Source organism: Palaemon carinicauda, chromosome 44 (assembly GCF_036898095.1).
Source record: "Palaemon carinicauda isolate YSFRI2023 chromosome 44, ASM3689809v2, whole genome shotgun sequence".
In the NCBI taxonomy this organism is placed as follows: domain Eukaryota; kingdom Metazoa; phylum Arthropoda; class Malacostraca; order Decapoda; family Palaemonidae; genus Palaemon; species Palaemon carinicauda.
This window is the reverse complement of record NC_090768.1, coordinates 26,563,171-26,583,363: the sequence shown is the minus strand read 5'-3', so window position 1 is coordinate 26,583,363 and position 20,193 is coordinate 26,563,171. Positions and strand designations below refer to the sequence as shown.

The following is a 20,193-nucleotide window of genomic DNA, read 5'->3' as shown; positions in this document are numbered from 1 at the left end:
GCAGGTTATCAATTAGTTACCAGAACACTGCAATAATTGGTGAACTGGTGTACCATCAGATCGGATGTCTTTGGTAATTTGACACTTGTAGGGCACTCAAGTTAAGTTCATTGTTATTTATACAAATTTAAGGTTAGGGGCAGGATATACATAAATATTGTAAGGACCAATTCAGTATATTACTAAAAACGAGTAGACAAAATAGGCGAGATATGGCATAAAATTTATTCTTGAATAGTATAATGCAAATGAAGCCATATTGCAATCTGAAAAAGTTTACCTACAGCTATATTTGACAGAGATTCTAATAATTCTGTATATTCCAGATACTGTATAGTTGCAGATGAGCTCTTATAGCTTATGAGCTCTTCTAAATTATTTAATTTACATCCAAATTAATTTTTTTTCCGTTTTCTCCAAATAGTGTCGGGATGATCACTGCATATCTTACATTAGTCATTTCTGTTTTGCTCTTGTCAGTTAATACTTTCCAAGTCATCTTGTGAAATATGGACAAGGACGATAAGCCTATTATCATAAAAAATCCTGGAAATGTGAAATTACAAAAAGGCTTCCAATAGAATCTGTCGACTAATTCTATACGAAAACAACGCTTAAACGGGAGTGCTTAATGATATTGAATAAAATGCAGTCAATATAATATAATTTCTACTTTTGACCTTTGGTGATAATTTATCCAACCTGCTCTGGAAAAAATCCCCCCCCCCAAATAAAAAAACACGAAAAAATAATTACTCAAAAATACACTTCATTAAATCTTAAAATGTGGACCTAATTGTTGCATAAATCTGAATCACGAAGGCGGAGGTCAACTCTCGAACACGACAGAGAGAGAGAGAGAGAGAGAGAGAGAGAGAGAGAGAGAGAGAGAGAGAGAGAGAGAACTGGAAAGTCGGTTTGGTATTTGACTGGAATGTGATTATTTTCAGGCTTCTAATATTTTAATCGTTCCAGATATTAATCCGTATTTAGCTGCATAGGTTTTTATGTAATAAAAGCCGAAAGTTATTTTCCAATATGAAAGTTATTATTCACACTTTTGGATCGATATCACAGGAAAACTAAGGGAACACAACGATATGAACTGAAGGAATATTTTTTTAACTAAAGCAATATTCTTGACATTTATTTCCCATTCCTAACGGATGCTATTTAACGCACCACAGCCAGCATAGGTCACAGTGATGACACGTACGATGAATGCAGGATTTGTTTTCTCAAATATTTCCATAAAACTTAAGATGTAAACATGTAATGTTTGAGGCAAACAAGTTTAAACCATCTGTAACAAATTCATCTAACTAGATTTCGTTTCAAGATAGTTTTACCTTACGATGTCTGGTAAATAACAAAGGCAGAAAAGTCCACAACATTCACGTCACAGCTGACAATCTAAAGCACCCGGGGAAACAGTCCACCAGTCTCTCCCCGTAACCATTTATTTCAATTTCATAACTCTCTTCTTTTTATCGTTGTTTCTCTATTCCTCTTCCCATACACGCATATGGACGCTGGCATCTGCCCATCACAAAGCCGCATCCTAAATGCAAAGACCGAAACCAACGAGAAGAGGATTAGAAGAACGGTAAACTTGACTTGTTGGTTAGGGTCCCCATCATACCATTCTTCTTCTTCTTCTTCTTCTTCCTCCTAGTCCTCCACATCCTCCTCCTCCACCAACTCTCCTCTCCCTTCATTTCCGTCTTTTTCTACATTTCCACATCCTTTCTGGCTTTCCCATTTTCTCTTCCTCCTATTCGAAGGGAATCAGAAAGGATGCCAGCCAACTCCCCTCAGACTCTTCTCTTTCACATAATATTCCCATAACTCCTTTTTCTATTATTATTATTATTATTTTTTTTGGATGACATTTTTACTGTTGGGATTTCATGTCTTGGGGAGCTATACTTGTCTGACAAAATTACATTTCAAACGGTTATGCCAGCAAGTGATCTGCTTTCATTAGGCTTCAAGGTGGTCCATATCATATTCGCCATAAGAGATATTAGGTAGATCACCCCTTTTTTTTTTTTTAATTTTACGTGATTTCGATGTTCATAATGCATTTGTAGCTTGAACAAAAGTAAATTTTAGCAAGGAAAACAGAATACAGACACGGGAAATCATGCACAGAGAGAGAGAGAGAGAGAGAGAGAGAGAGAGAGAGAGAGAGAGAGAGAGAGAGAGAGAGAGAGAGAGAGATAGTCGTATAAAGAGCTAATAGTCCGAGGATCATAGGAGACAAAGTGAAATAATAGCAAACGAAGAAAGTTACTAATATTTTCGAAACATCAATGCCATTCAGGATCCATAGCAATAGACAGATAAATTACATGATGAGCATTAAAACCCAACATAGACTTACTTGACCATGTATAGGATGGTGTTATCTTGATAGAGCCAAATATAATGATTGGGAATGGTCATCTCTTGAAAAGTGACAGCTTTTGCATTTTTGAAGAAAGAATCTGGTCTCCAGATGTCCTGGAAAAGAAAGATTATCAAGATATAAGTAACTTCAAATTATGTGAATTGAATCAACATGAATAATTTATACACTTGTCAGGAATTAATATAACTAAATAAGTTTCTTCAATAAGCATTAACAGACCCTTGCAAAAATGATTCAACACTTACCTGATGCATTATTTTTCAAAAAGTAACTATATTTACTAGATTTGTTTAATGAAATAATATAATAATAATGTCTCAATCCCAATTAACAATGTACACTCAACATTGCTGAACTCCATATGATATTCCTCAAACATCAATTAGTGATGAAAAAATGTTAATAGGTACACATCAAAACAATTTCATAGGTCCATTATTGAATTAATTTTACTAGCATCAATCATTCCAAGCCACTGCTTGCCTAATCTGTGCTTTGCTCATCACATATGGAAAAAAAAAAAACTCAAGATAACATAAATAGTTAGGGTGAAGGGCTAAATAAACTTCTTCGTTAATTTTCAAAATTCAAAAAGATGGGGTACCAAGGCAATTTTTCTGGTTTATTCGAGAAAATCCTTTTACTGTTTAGTGGAAATGGAGTAATATTTTCCCTTTTAAAGGGTAAAGCATAAAAAGAAATTAAATGAAGTTAAATGACTCGTTGGTTTTGGTGTAGTGAGAGTAACAGACTCGCCCCATAATGCTCTCAAAGCGCTACTAGATTCATGCTGCTGGATAGAAGATGCCAAAAGAACGAGAATAGACGCCTTTTCTATTACAAATCAGCCAACAATCACTTGCTCTGAAGGCTTCATAAATTAATGTAGATAGTGAAAGTTTCTTATGCAAATACGCCGTAATAGAAGATGATTGTGTAGGTTATCTTCAAACGATGTTTTGCATCCTATTTGCTATGGTGGAAAGAAGGAAATAACCATTTGCAAGGTTCATGACAGGAAAATTAGGACCAACAAATGCTATTCATATCCAGAAATGAGGACAATATACCTGCACTAAAAGACAAAGATATGGAGCATAAGACATTATTAACATCATCACTTCGCATAAAAGAATTCTTTACGAACAATATTTAACTTTCAGACAGTATAATATAAGTCCAGACGCAATCTACAGACATAACTCCGAGTCAAATGTTCAAGGTCAGTACATTCCTTTCTACTTACGAACGACGAATCGCGCTTCAAGATCGAGTAATCACTAACGTTATATTGATCCGATCCAGATTTCTGATAATGTGCATCAAAAGCTTCAGTTCTCATAGAGGTGAAGCAAATAGCTGTAATATGGGAAACATTGCTCACACACGACTTTCTGTTTTCAGGGCCATCAATAATTTTCCTAAAAATAGATTACTCTTCCGTATAGTTTAATGATGAATACAGCAACACCGTTTCATTTATTTATTTTAATTATTCATATGCAAGGAACAAATTTAGTGAGAAATACCAAAATTTTGAAATATATTTACGCATTACTTGAAACTTGTTTAAAACCAACCTTTATGAAATGGTTTATACCCAATCTCTCTCTCTCTCTCTCTCTCTCTCTCTCTCTCTCTCTCTCTCTCTCTCTCTCTCTCTCTCTTCATGACGTAACTGGGTACATTCATCACTTTACACCTGATGGCTTCAATGAAGAGCCAATGAGACTGAAAATGTCATCTCTTAAATCAATTTTCAATGAGAATTCAGGATAGTTCCTATATTTCGGACATAAAAGGTTTAAAGATCTGTCATGGATGGCAGAAGCAAAGGACAATGACAATGCCCTAGAGATTACATATGATCAGCCCGAAGCCTCCTCGCCACCCAAGCTAGGACGAGGGAGGGACAGGCAATGGCTTTGACGACTCTGCAAATAGACCCATTGGGTCCCCAAACCCAACCCCTTCCTTAGCTCACAAAGATGGTGAGGTTGCAGATACTACACGAAACTATCGAGCTTGAGGGGGACTCGAACCCCAGTCCAGCAGATAACCAGCAAGTTACTTTTCCAATAGGCTACCCGACATTATAAGCCAATTTAAGCATGTCAGAGACCGAAAGAAGGAAGAGGTCAAGATCATTAAAAAAAAAAAAAAAAAAAAAAAAAAAAAAAATCTTCGAACACCTCATTGCATTTTCACATAATGAAATTTGCACTCAGTGTTCGTGTACGAGTGTTGCACCGAAGCAGCCCTCACCGGAATCATCTGTTATTTAGTCTTCTCAGGGTGAATAATTTTGAGCGCAACAGGTGACCTTTCGCGATCAGCCGAAATGCCTGCTGGTCTGCAAGAATGAAACTTTTCATCTTTTAAAAGTAAAGGAAGAAAAAAAAAAAACGTTTAAACTGTTATTCAGACGTCAGTGAGAAAGTACAGATGTGAACACGAAATCTTTACTGTTTTAATCAACATGATATCTAAGTCAGTCACATTCTATCTTGCCTTTCCATTGAAGGTTTACGAGAAAAAGCCGCGTTTTCTATTCATTATCATCAAAGATATATACTTACTTTTAGAATTGATGTTGTATGATTTACATCCTCAATAAGTTACAATAATAATAATAATAATAATAATAATAATAATAATAATAATAATAATAATAATAATAATAATAATAATATATATATATATATATATATATATATATATATATATATATATATATAGAGAGAGAGAGAGAGAGAGAGAGAGAGAGAGAGAGAGAGAGAGATTTGTAAAACACAATATCTTTTATAATAAAAAATTAGAATTTTATTTTACAGAATAATCTGCAATATCATGGGTTGTTTGCTTGAACAGTAACAGACATTCGAAACCGAAGACGTTTGCAAAACTTGGTAACAATTCTCCATGACAAAGAGAAAGACAAGAGTGATGTAATGATACAGACATACACGCACATTATATATATATATATATATAAATATATATACATATATATATATATATATATATATATGATACATCTTTAGACTAAAAATATATTACAAAGCTTGAACAAAAAATATATTACAAAGCTTGATGAACAAAAAATATATTACAAAGCTTGATGAACAAAAAATATATTGTAATTCTTTATTGCCTCATTTATTACACCTATATATTGTCACCTTTAGTTGCACGAAGCACACCAGGACGCTACCCGACTCCATGCCATGCTATAGCATAGCTCATCAATGGTTGCAATAGTATCACCTTACCCTGATGTCCCGTATCATTGTTCGACACGCAATATCTTTGACATAATCATGTCGAAGGAAATCCAAGGGAGAGATATTCGGTGAGAGAGGTTGGTAGGGAATTTGCCATCTATCCCTTCCAATCCTCAGTACGGAAATGTTTGATTCAGTAACCCACGAACTTGGTGTCCCTAATATGGTGATGTACCATTTTGCTACAAAATGATGATTGGTTGAAGTCATTTAGATGTGGTGCCACGTATTCAGTTAACAAGTCAATGTAACCATATACAGTAATTTACGTCTCAATGAAGAAAAATGGACCAATGATTCGATTGAACATGATTCCGCACTAAATATTCACCTTTGGACAATATCAGTGAAGTTCTCTAATTCCACGAGGAGGTTCTGATCCTCATATTCTCACATAATGTGTTCAGTTTTCCTGAAACATGAAAGGTTGTCTCATCATTTAAAATAACTCAGATGAGAGAAACGTTTCATCCTCAGCAATTCATTCCAGCATATTATAAGTTGCACTTTGTATGGGTATAATCATAACTTCTTATGTATGACTTTCTGCACTTAAAGTGTCGGACAGCAGAACAGTTGAACATTTTATAAAAACGATCAAAGGCTTGTTTTCCCGATCAATATTTCCCTCAAATGTTCATGGTCATACACACTTCCACTTATCCAACACTGTCTCTGTCTTCATAAATTTCTTAAGCTATGCTCGAATTGACAAATGTGACGGTGGATCTCTTCTTTAATGAGTTTCGTAGTTTTGCCGAGTCAGCAAGTTCGATTGAAATTGAATAAACAATGACAAACAATATACCTTTTTGAGGAGCACCAGGTTTTAGAGATTCATTTGACTGTACCTTTTTCATCGACTGGGTACTTAAAATCCAAAAAAATCATGTGATTCAAAATTTTCATAAATGCTATGCACTTGAAACAGATCGGATTGAGACATTTCATCTCAAGCTTTTCTATATATTTTCTAAACTGTAAAGAGACTCTCTCTCTCTCTCTCTCTCTCTCTCTCTCTCTCTCTCTCTCTCTCTTAATCATATATAGATATATATATATATATATATATATATATATATATATATACACATATATATGTATATATATGTACACACACACACACACACACACACATATATATATATATACAGTATATATATATATATATATATATATATATATATATATATATATATATGTATGTATAATTATCTACTCCTACGCCTATTGACACAAAGGGCCTCGGTTAGATTTCACCTATCGTCTCTACCTTGAGCTTTTAAATCAATACTTCTCAATTCATCATAATATACTTCACGCTTCAAAGTCCTCAGCCATGTAGGCCTGGTCTTCCAACTCTTCTAGTGCCTTGCAAGGCGCAGATGAAAGTTTGGTGAACTTATCTCTCTTGGGGAGTGCGAAGAGCATGCCCAAACCTTTTCTATCTACCCCTCACCATGATCTCATCCACATATGGCAGTTGGGTAATCTCTCTTATAGTTTCGTTCCTAATCCTGTCCTGCCATCTAACTCCCTATATTCTTCTGAGGGCGTTCTTCTCAAATCTACAAAATCTGTTGGTAATTGTTTCATTGTCATACCACGACTCTTGTCCATACAGTAACACTGATCTCACTAAACTGATATATAGCCTGATTTTGATAGGAAATTTCAGGCGATTTGATTTCCAAATTTTAATTAACCTAGTCATTGTCTGTTTTGCTTTTTTTCAATCTTTCATTAAACTCCAATTTTAAAGACCCTGTATTAGCAATCATAGTTTCTAAATATTTAAATGATTCCACCTTATCAATCCTTTCTCCTTCCAATGATAATGAATCTCCCATTGCATATTCCGTTCTCATCATCTGTCTTTCTTCTAATTATCTTGAGCCAAACCGCATGTGACATTTCATGCATTCAGGTAAGCAATCTTTGCAAGTTCTGTGGTGTTTTGCTAATATGGACAGCGTCATCAGCATACTCTAGGTCAACTAATTTTCTGTTCCCAATCCAGTCCAATCCTTCTCCGCCATCCCCAGCTGTTCTATGCATTACAAAATCCACGAGGAGGATGAAAAACATAGATGACAACACATTCCCTTTGAGTACTCCACTGTTTACTGGAAATTTATTTGATAGGACTCCATTAGCTTTGCACTTGCTATGCTCATGAACAGACTTAATTAAATTTACATATTTAGGAGGAACTCCATAAGAATGCAGGGATCTCTAAAAAATTGGTGGTTGCACACTTTCAAAGGTTTTCTTACAGTGCAAAAGGACCTTCAAAAGTGGATTTCTATATTCTACATATTGCTGTGCAACATGTCTTGATATGAAAATTTGGTCAGTAAAATTTCTACCTGGTCGAAATCCTTCTTGTTTATCTCTTAGCTTTTCATAAATGTTTCTCTCTAGTCTCTTAAGAATGTGCATAATATATATTTTTATGACAACTAACGTAAGTGTGATGCCTCTGTCATTATTGCAGTCAGTCAGATCTCCTTCTTTTGCTATTTTCACCAACACTCCTAGCTCCCATTCATCAGCTTTGCCTCTTCACGCCACATTGTACAAAATAATTTTGTAAGTAGTCTGGGAGTCACTTCATTTTCGGCCAAAATCATCTTAGCAGTTATTCCATAGAATCCAGGGACTTTCAATGTTATGAGTGTTTTGAGGATAGCTTCGACATCAAATACACTGACTTTATTCATGGGCACTTTAAGGTCTTCCTCAGCTTCAGGTATATAATACAAATTATTCCCTTCACACACACACACACACATATATATATATATATATATATATATATATATATATATATATATATATATGTGTGTGTGTGTGTGTGTATATACATGTATATATATGTGTGTATATATATATATATATATATATATATATATATATATATATATATATATATATAAATTCCTTAGAATTTCAAAAGGAGAAAGCATCAGAACTTATTGGTTACTACGTTATTCCAAGGATCCACATTTACGCCACAATACTCTAACCTGTAGTTAATATTTGCGTGCACATATAAACACACGCACATGCCGTAGATCATCTAAGTATTTAGGAACTATGGTCTCTAATACGGGGTCTTTAGAATTAGAGTTTAGTGAAATATTGAAAAAAGTAAATCAGACAATGGCTAGGTTAAGTAAAATTTGGAAATCAAATCCCCTGAAATTGCATATGAAAATCAAGACTATATATGAGTTTAGTGATATGAGCATGGTATGACAATGGAACAATCTCCAATACACTTAATAGATTTGAGAACAAAGCCCTCAGAAGGATATTGGGAGTTAAATGGCAGGACAGGATTAGAAATGAAGCTATAAGAGAGATTACTCGAGTGCCATATGTGGACGAGATTGTGATGAGGGGTAAATAGAGATGGTTTTGGTATGCTCTTCGCACTCTCCTATAGAGATTAGTTCACCAAACGTTCAGCTGGGCAGCACACGGCACTAGAAGAGTTGGAAGACCCAGACCTACATGGATGAGGACTATGAAGCGCAAAGGAGGAGATGCTGAATGAAGAAGTATTGAATTAAAAGATCAAGATAGAGACGACTGGCGAAATCTAACCAAGGCCCTTTGCGTCAATAGGTGTAGGAGGAGATGATGATGATGATGATGATGATGATGATGATATATATATATATATATATATATATATATACATATATATATATATATATATATATATATATATATATATGTATATATATACATACATACACAAACACACATATATATATATATATATATATATATATATATATATATATATATATATATATATATATATATATATATATATATATATGTATATAAAGTGTGTGTACTCGGTTGTGTATATCTATGTATGGGTGAAAGAGTGTCTATAACTAAATAACATGAATTAATTTCCAAGCAACCAAGAAACGCGTTGGGTCATGCAAGTAGCCTAAGAGGATAACTATAGATAAGATAACAATTTAATCATCGACTCTAATGACCAAGTTTCATTGTCAAAGGACCAAAAATCGATTACTGTTGCTATCTGTAACCAATGGAATTATGATGAACTGTAATGGGGGAGCTTCTTATTACAAAATAAAATACTAAATAGTAAGCAAAAGAAAGGTTATTACACAATACATTTATACAGGCAAAGTTTTAGGGTTGTGGTGGCCTATTGAAAACATCCCCGCCTAGCGTTCTGTTGAACAGGAGATCGAGACTCGGTCAAACTTGAAAGTTTTTTGTAATGACTGTAATCCTACCATCCTTGTGAGCTTATGGGGGGGGGGGGTGGTTGGTTAGGGGGAGCCTATAGGACTACCTACTGAGTCCTCAGCAGCTACTATTGCCTTTCCCTCCCTGGTTCTAGCATGAGTGGGAAGGGGGCTTGTCTTGCTAGCTAGGGCAATGTTACTGTCCCTTGCCTCTGCCGCCCGTTGAGATACTACCACTAGAGAGTTATGGGATCCTTTGACTGGTCAGACAGTACTACAGTGGATCCTTCTCTCTGGTTACGGTTCTTTCCCTTTGCCTACACATACACCGAATCGTATGGCCTATTCTCTACAGATTTTCCTCTATTCCCATACACTTGACAACACTGAGATTACCAAACAATTCTTCTTCATCCAAGGGGTTAACTACTGCACTGTAATTGTTCAGTGGCTACTTTCCTCTTGGTAAGGGTAGAGGAGACTCTTTAGCTATGGTAAGCAGTTTTTTTAGGAGAAGGACACTACAAAATCAAACCATTGTTCTCTAGTCTCTCTAGTCTTGGGTAGTGCCATAGCCTGTGTACCATGGTCTTCCACTGTCTTGGGTTAGAGTTCTCTTGCTTGAGGGTACACTCAGGCACACCATTCTATCTAATTTCTCTTCCTCTTGTTTTGTTAAAGTTTTTATAGTTTATATAGGACATATTTTTTTAAATGTTGTTACTGTTCTTAAAATATTTTATTTTTCCTTGTTTCTTTCCTCACTGGGCTATTTTCCCTGTTGGGGCTCCTGGGCTTATAGCATCCTGCTTTTCCAACTAGGGTTGTAGCTTAGCAAATAATAATAATAATAACACCCGCCATGCTCATTCATGAGTGAAGAATAAATACATCCAATTCAAGTTTCTCAGTGAGCTGGAATGTCGATTTACGTTGGATGTTCCGAGAGACGAAAATGAGTTAATGTATCGTGAAATTCAGCGAGCCTTCTCGTAAGACGTCAATATCAGAAAGAAAGACCCTTGAAATAATATATATTCAACGCACGGTTTGGGATGGCTTATCTCAAGAGCCTCTTGGGTACTTTTGGTCAGTTTCATCATGGGACGAGATGTGAGGCAGATCTAAATTCCTCTCAAATGACTACAAATTTTCATAGATGGTGTCAATAATTGCTGTGCTTGAGAAAAAAAAATAAACATATTCTGAATTATTACAAAAATATTCAATAATATCCATTCGTCTGAAACAGAATTTAAATAATTTGTTGGTGAAATACTTATATCTTCCAATCACAAACATACATACACGTACCTATATACTGTATAAACAAACACACACACAAGCACACACACACACACACACACACACACACACATATATATATATATATATATATATATATATATATATATATACAGTATATGTAGGTAGTAGGTTGGCCAGGGCACCAGCCGGCCGTTGAGATACCGCTAGAAAGTTATGGGGTCCTTTGACTGGCCAGACAGCGCTACATTGGATCCTTCTCTCTGGTTACGGTTCTTTCGCTTTGCCTACACAGACACCGAATAGTCTGGCCTGTTCTATACAGATTCTCCTCTGTCCTCATACAACTGACAACACTGAGATTACCAAACAATTCTTCTTTACCCAAGGGGTTAACTCCTGCACTGTAATTGTTCAGTGGCTACTTTCCTCTTGGTAAGGGTAGAAGAGACTCTTTATCTATGGTAAGCAGCTCTTCTAGGAAAAGGGCACTCCAAAATCAAACCATTGTTCTCTAGTCTTGGGTAGTGCCATAACGTCTGTACCATGGTCTTCCACTGTCTTGGGTTAGAATTCTCTTGCTTGAGGGTACACTCGGGCACACTTTTCTATCTAGTTTCTCTTCCTCTTATTTTTTTAAAGTTTTTATAATTTCTATAGGAAATATTTATTTTAATGTTGTTATTTTTCTTAAAATATTTTATTTTTCCCTGTTTCCTTCCCTCACTGGGTTATCTTCCCTGTTGGGGCCCCTGGGCTTATAGCATCCTGTTTTTCCAACTAGGGTTGTAGCTTAGCATTTAATAATAATAATAATAATAATAATAATAATAATAATAATAATAATAATAATATGTGTTTGTGGGTTTGTTAATAACAAGCACTTGTTTTACGCACAATCCTCATTGGGCAACCATATAATTTTACTTCTACCAGTTATTGTGTCATATGTCATACTTTTTCAATTGAGATTCTCTCTCTCTCTCTCTCTCTCTCTCTCTCTCTCTCTCTCTCTCTCTCTATCTCTCTCTCTCTCTCTCTCTCTCTCTCTTTATATATATATATTGTATGTATACATACATACATATATATACTGTATATATATGTATATATACATATATAAATTATATATATATATATATATATATATTATATATATACTGTGTATATATATATATATATATATATATATAGAGAGAGAGAGAGAGAGAGAGAGAGAGAGAGAGAGAGAGAGAGAGAGAGAGAGAGAGAGAGAGAGAGAGAGAGAGTGTGTGTGTAAATAATAATTTGATTTGTTTTATTAAAGTTCATTCTCACTGAAAAATATTCCTTCGTCATTCTATTCTTCGAAATGTACTCTTGGACTCATTCGGTTATAACGACCTCACACGTGCTTACGAAATGATTTAGTAAGTACGACATAAGATCTCTTGATTTAACAAGGCGATGAGGCTCTTTGCAACACGAGATGAAGTAGCCTGGAATGCTAAGCGTTGCAACATGTGCATTTTTATCCACGAAGGTATGCTTGGTTTTGTTTAACATTCCTTTTCTTGTTCAAAATCTAACAGCACTTGTTGTGAACTTCACACGTTCTTCCTTCGATAAAGTTTAAACCTTTTTTATTAAATCTCAGACCGATAATCTAATTTAGCTACCCCATAATACTTACATATAATTCAGAGGATTTTCAAAGAACTTTCTTATTCTTCTCTTACATTTGTCATTCAAGTGTGCATAAAAAAAAAAAGGAAGGGGGGGGGGGGAATATCAAAGATAATATCTTAATAAACAATCACACTTCTCCCGACTCCCATTTATTTCCTTTATAACTCTTGCAGCCTCGCCTGTTTTTTCAATAATAGATTAGAATCTTTAATAGTCTCTTTCTCATAATGACACCTGCTATTAAATGTCGAGGTGGACTAGTTATTCCCATTCTTTCGTCAATCTCAAAACCCGAGATTGATATTTTCAGCAAAATACCTCCATTTAATTTACTCTCTTTTAATTCTACATTATTGCGACTGATTTTTCTACAGCTTCCCTACACGTCCTCTCCATATAAATCTAAACATGGCATTCAATCCTACTTTATCGACTCTTGTAGCGTACTTGCACTTATAAAAAGGAATATTCTAACGTTCTTACTTAATATGCATTTTCGTTTGAAATATAACGTGTGTATATATATATATATATATATATACATATGCATATATATGTACATATGTATATATATACATATATATATATATATTATATATATATATATATATATATATATATATATATACAGGGAGTGCGCGTCAGTATGATCAGACATATTCTAAAACAAAATTTCAGAAGTCACATGGACATCTTCTTATTGCCCTAAACCTCTTATAGAAAAATTTCATGGTTGACTGCCTTAATTTTCACTGCTTCTTTAAGTCACCATTCTTTCGTTATTTGTCATCAGCAGCCACAGTCTCCTTATATGGGCAAAGAATAAAAACCAAGATATTTTACTTCGTGCAAGAAAATAATGCAACAACAACGATGATGATGATAACAATTCTATTTATCTATCTACCATGGCACTTCCCCAATTTTGAGGTGTAGCCGACATAAAAAAAAAAAAAAAAAAAAAATCCTTTTTGTTCCTTCTTGTTTGACCAGGAACTCAGCAGAGTTTGGTTGGTTGTGCTAGGGTGCCTCAAACTATACGCTCCCCTCATCTTCCACCAAATAAATAAGCTTCATATGCTGACTCCCTTATTCCCGCTACCTCAAATAGGTCAGTTTATGGTGACCCGAGGTAGCAAAAGGGCCTATCGGAACTACGCCACAAAGGCTCGCCATTCATTTCTACTCCTAGCACTCTCTTTTGCCTATCTCACATCTATCCTCCTGTCACCTAGAGCTTCCTTCACTCTATCCATCCACTCAAACCTTAGCCTTCCTCTTGTACTTTTCCCACCAACTCTTGCATTCATCACCTTATTAGGCAGACGACCATTTCCCACCTTCTCTACACGGCCCAACCACCTAACACATTCATATCCAATCTGGCTGCTAATTAATTCCTCACACCCGTTCTCACCTTTACTGTTACTTCATTCCTAACGCTATCCAACCAAGATACACCAGCCATACTTCTCAGGCACTTCATCTCAAACACATTTAATTTCAGTCTCTCTTACTTTCATTTCCAACAACGCTGGCCCCAATATTACAGTTGGTACAATCACTTTTTCATACAGTACTCTATTTACATTCATTCCTACCCCTCTTTTCTTTCATTGTTAGGAATAATAATAATAATAATAATGATAATAATAATAATAATAATAATAATTATAATTATAATAATAATAATAATAATAATAATAATAATAATAATAATAATAATAATAATAATAACAACAAGATTGATCAGATTCCAGACCTTCGCCAATGAATATTGCCAACATTCAACTAAATCTACGGACATCACCTTCCACGCTTCATATGCTGAATGTACAGAAGGTGATAAGTGTAATCTTTAAAATTGTGAAAAATGCATATCCGTATCTAGAATCCGGATCCGGATCAACTCTAAAAATTTAATGGGGTCTTCCATGACCTAAGCTCTATCTGTGGTGAAAATTTCGTCAAAATCCGTTGAGTAATTCTGACGTAATACTGTCCACAGAAAAGTAAATAAATAAATACATAAATAAACCGACTCGAAAATATAATCTCCTTGGCGGAGGTAGTAGTAGTAATAATAATAATAATAATAATAATAATAATAATAATAATAATAATAATAATAATAATAATAATATCATTATTATTACTATCATTATCATTAGCTAAGCTACAACCATAATTGGAAAACCAGGATACTATAAGCCACAGGGCTCCAACAAGGAAATATAGCCCAGCGAGGAATGGAAATAATAAAATAAATGAACTACGAGTGGTAATAAACGATCAAAATAATATATGTTGATAATAATCATATCATCAACAACAACTTAAAAATGCAAAATTTCAGCTTTAATTTAATAATTTACATTACAAAAAAAACTTGACTTCACATCCCAAATGGTAATTCAAAAATGCAAAGCCCAACCTCTGGCCAGAGCAGCAGCAGGTTTACGCGCAATGTTTATGCCGATCATTATTCCTTCCTTGAAAACCCAGACTTACGTTCAAGACGTTAATTAAAAAAAATAAAAATGTATATTTGGATATTTTTTTAATAAAAATCAAAGAATTCGAATAAAAAATGTATAAAAGAATGTTACTTGCGTCAATTTGGGCAATATTGTCATGATTTATGTGACACATGTGCAGAATTATAGTGGCAGTGATTGGGGTGTTGACACTTGGAAACTGACTTAAAGAACGTGAAGAGTTTTATATAACAATGGATATGCAGAGTAAGAAATGTCATTATTTCTTTAAAAATACCATATCTGAAAACAAGAATATATACAAAAAACTAGAAAATTATTGCCCTAAAAGTGTTGATGCCACAGGTACTTTACCATTTGATATATATATATATATATATATATATATATATATATATATATATATATATATATATATATATATATACATTCTCGTGTATAATGACAAATAACCATATATTAAAGAAATAAATTTATTTTACTCTGAAGGGATAAACATGTAACTTAAGAAAAAAAAATAACGATTTCAACCCCCAAAGAAATTTTTACAAAAAATATTCTATACACAAAAAGAAAAAAAGAAATAACCAAACAGACAAAAAAAAAAAAACACTTATGAAAAAATATGCATGCATGGGTATACGATAGAAAATACATATACACGTTCATGAAAAATATTGGTAGATATAAGTCTTACCTTCAACCAGTTAACAGGGAGCAAACGATACTCGTGCGTCATGTTGTCAGGCAAACGAAGCCTCCAATCCTTCCAACTTTGAGCGAAAAAGATGTCTGCCGCATAAGTCTGTTGAATAAAGAAAAGTTTACACTAGTGAAGCTTTAACAATTACGGGAATGGAGATATAATAAAGTTTTGAATAGCGCGACATGCATAAGGATTTCTTGAAACTTCTGTTATAAAGTCAAAAGTGTTTTTCAATTGAAGAACTCATCCATATTCAGTTCTGTAATTAAGCTATTTTTTCAACTGTAAATGTTGAGACAAGGGAAGGCATACACGGAGTTTGACAGTTTATTCGGATCTTTTCTGGTCATTTATATACAGGTAATTGCCATTGTATTTCTAATTCATAAAACTATTACGAAAGAATTAAGGTGATCTATAAACCTTACATATTGATGGATGCCTAATAGGTTAGGCTAATTATGATATCAACTTCATAGCATAAAAGGCATAAAACTAAAATTTATATATATATATATATATATATATATATATATATATATATATACCAGGTTTTCAACAACTGATCATATCCATGTAACTAACCAGCTACTGGAAAAGTCAACAGAGTATGACAAATAAATAAGTATAGCATCTATAGCCTATGAGAATTCTTTTGATTCTGTCAAAACCTCAGCGGTAATGAAAGCCCTTCAATGACAAGGGATAGATAAACCTTTTGATAGAACATTTAAAAGATAACTAGATAAGAAGTACAGCAATCCTAAAACTACATACAGGAGTTAAAACAGTTGAACAGGTAGTTCCTAAATTATTAACAGCCTACCTAGAAGGAGTTTTTTAAAAATTTGGATTGGGAAAATGTAGGAATTGACATTAACAACTTAAGATTTGCAATTGATATCGTTCTATTTAGTGAATCGTGGCGGGAGGGGGGGGGGTTGTTGTTGAAAATATGATAGAAGATCTGAATAGAGAAAGCAGAAATGTAAGACGGAAAATGAGTACGAATAAAACCAACATAATGTTCAATGAAAATCAGAGAAAACAAATAAGAGTTATGAACGAACATCTATAGATTGTTAATGAATATCTTTACTTAGAACATACCGTACGCGTTTTCAAAGGACATCAGACCGAAATCAAAAGAAGGATAAGCATGGGACGGAGAGCGTTTGGTAAACAAAATGAGATTATGAAAAGTACAATGCCACTTTTCTAAGAAGAAAATTATTTTATCAAATAGTCATACCAGTATTAACTTAGGTAACAGAAACTTGGAGCCTTACTAAAGACTTTGAACGCAAACTAGTTACAGCTCAAAGACATATGGAAAGAATAATGATGGGAATAACACCATGAAACAGAAAAAAGCAACATGGGTACGAGAGGAAACTAAAGTAGAAGATATTCTAGCAACATGTAAGAAAAAGAAATTGACTTGGGCAAGACATATATTGAGAATGACACATAATGGATGGGACATTAAGAATAACAGAATGGATCCCTAGAGATTGTATTAAAAGAAAAAAAAGAGGGCAGGGAAGGAAGAGAAAACGATGGATTGAGGAGCTAAGAAAATTTGCGTTATAGACTGGCATAGAAAGACCAGTAACAGATTCGAGTGGAAAAACATGTCTGAGACCTTTGTCCTGCAGTGGACTAATTACGGCTATATGTAGGTATGTGTGTGTGTATATATATATATATATATATATATATATATATATATATATATATATATATATAAATTTCTACCTCAAACTTGGGATCGAACGCTGCCCCCTTCTAATGAAAGGCCAGGTCGAAACCAACCAAGCCACGAGAGGCCATAAAAGTGGCATGGTTGGTTTCGACCTGGCCTTTCATTAGAAGGGGCCAGCGTTCGATCCCAAGTATGAGGAAGAAATTTATTTCTATTTGATCACGATGTTGTGTTGATATTTATCCATATATATATATATATATATATATATATATATATATATATATATATATTTATTTATTTATTTATTTTTCTGTAATGCAGTATTTACATTTGCGTAAACACTCTGGCATGATATTAAATAAAACAATTCCCCTTATTACTTTCGTGTAATCGCAATGCTTCGAAAACGAAGGCCTCATAAATAAACCCAAATGGGGATAAAATATGGGGAATGGGAAACAAAATCCATGTAAGGTTACCCCCTTGGCCCATTCATCAAGGAGAGTAACGGCCACACGGCTTGGTTATGGTTCTGTTAAGCCTCATTTTACCTGATACCTGAAATTTCTTATTTCTTTAGCTACTTCCTTGCATTTACCCACATAGGCCTACCGAAGACCGTACACCAAGGCTAAGATATCCCCCCCCCGTCTCTCTCTCTCTCTCTCTCTCTCTCTCTCTCTCTCTCTCTCTCTCTCTCTCTCTCTCTCTCTATTTATGTAACTATCTATATATCTCCGTGGTTTGGAATTTGAAAGATTGATCTTACATTATCCTACTGCTTTTACTTTCAAATCAATTTAATATATTTCTAAAACTAACTATTTTATAAAAGCAAAAATTACTGGAAGAATTGATGGTTTTTCCTATTGTGTTCTCTTTTCTAAATTTGTTTTTTATTCTCTCACTGAAGTTGATAATATCGGAAGACGATCATTTCATTGGCATAGTCAGAAACAACATTTAACAACTCTATCAATGATGCCTAAAAGAGATCTAGATAAAAATCGCAATACAGAACATTGACCACCAGCGGAACCAACATTAAAAAAAAACTATACATTACTCGAAAATTTCCTTAAGATATTTTCAATCCGATTTACTTGTCACCAGGGTCACGTAAAAAAATCCCGGAGGAATTTCTTAAGACATCTGAAAGGTTGGCCTTGTAGTACCGTGGAGAAATTCAATAAAGTTTAGTGTCGACTCCTATCCGGACTCTAGGGGGCTTCTATGGAAGATTGACATGAAAATTTGAACAGGTTTCTTTGGTTGTTTGAATCTAACAGAAAGGGATCTTTAAGAATATACATTTTAATCACAATTCAACTTGTCTTCTTTGCCTTGTTCTCAGACGAATTTTACTCGTTTGGACTTTTGATTGGACGTAAAGAAAATATTTTAATTTTCTTAAATTGTCCAAGAATTGTTTTTTAACAGAATCTTATAAAATGTAAGGGGATCCTAAACACATCCCGCAACATATTCCTACACTGTTTAAAAAGAAAATACAAAACCCAGAGAAATGTTCGTCTCTTTTCCAACAGTAGGCCCACAAGAAAATCTAATCTCCGGTAAAACATTCTCAGCATTATTTTGTCAAAACTAGGGAGAGTGGTAAAGTTTAGAGTAAAGTTAACCGGCACCCAAGATTTAAATACAGCTTCACGAAAAAGCACTTGATTCTATCGCAGTTCCGCGATTTTGCTCTTGCTTTTGCCTAATTCTCATTTACATTTCGGGTTTTAAAGCCTCTTTAGAATTCATGTTATAATACACTGCACCGATCTTTCAAAATCAGGGCCAAAACCATGAAACGTAGGTAATGATAATCATATTTAAGGGAAAATTAACAGTAATTAGTGTGAATTTAAAGGTCTAGCCCAACATGGAAGAATAATCAATCACAAACGTTATATATATATATATATATATATATATATATATATATATATATATATATATATATATATATATATATAGCACATGAACTCATGATCATGAGGCTATTAAGCATGACAAAAGCCTTCAAATTTAGACGCCACATCGAAATAACTAAAAAAAGCTTGTTAAGGTGGCAAAGAAGTGATAGAAAGTTAATATGTAAAGAAGGTTCCTGCTTATCCATATACCATATCTCACCATTTTTTGTTTTCGACGGCTTTTTGTAGAGATAATCAGTTATGACACTAACATCATTTATTTTAGCCATAAGTTAGCAAAGAAAACATTCAATGGATTTGGACAGGCTTGACATATACATATTTCTTTAACCCCCATCATAATATTTATGCTTATAACTTCTGGATCATTTACAAAACACAAATCGACAACAGAAGAAATGAATTTACAGCAAGCTTTCAATTTCTGGCAAATCCTATTCATGGTATGAAAAGCCTGAATTAT

At 34.0% G+C, this 20,193-nt stretch overlaps 1 protein-coding gene across 1 annotated transcript in view; it reads right to left on the bottom strand.

Annotated features, from left to right (window-relative positions):
- The window catches only part of LOC137634242 (glycine receptor subunit alpha-4-like), a 323,608-nt gene that overhangs the window by 235,247 nt on the left and 68,168 nt on the right, over nucleotides 1-20,193 (bottom strand). Inside the window, exons 2-3 of the mRNA XM_068366518.1 lie at nucleotides 16,071-16,178; nucleotides 2,387-2,505 (exon numbers count right to left, since the gene is read on the bottom strand). Coding sequence (XP_068222619.1) covers nucleotides 2,387-2,505; nucleotides 16,071-16,178 — 227 coding nt within the window. The remainder of the gene's footprint in view (nucleotides 1-2,386; nucleotides 2,506-16,070; nucleotides 16,179-20,193) is intronic.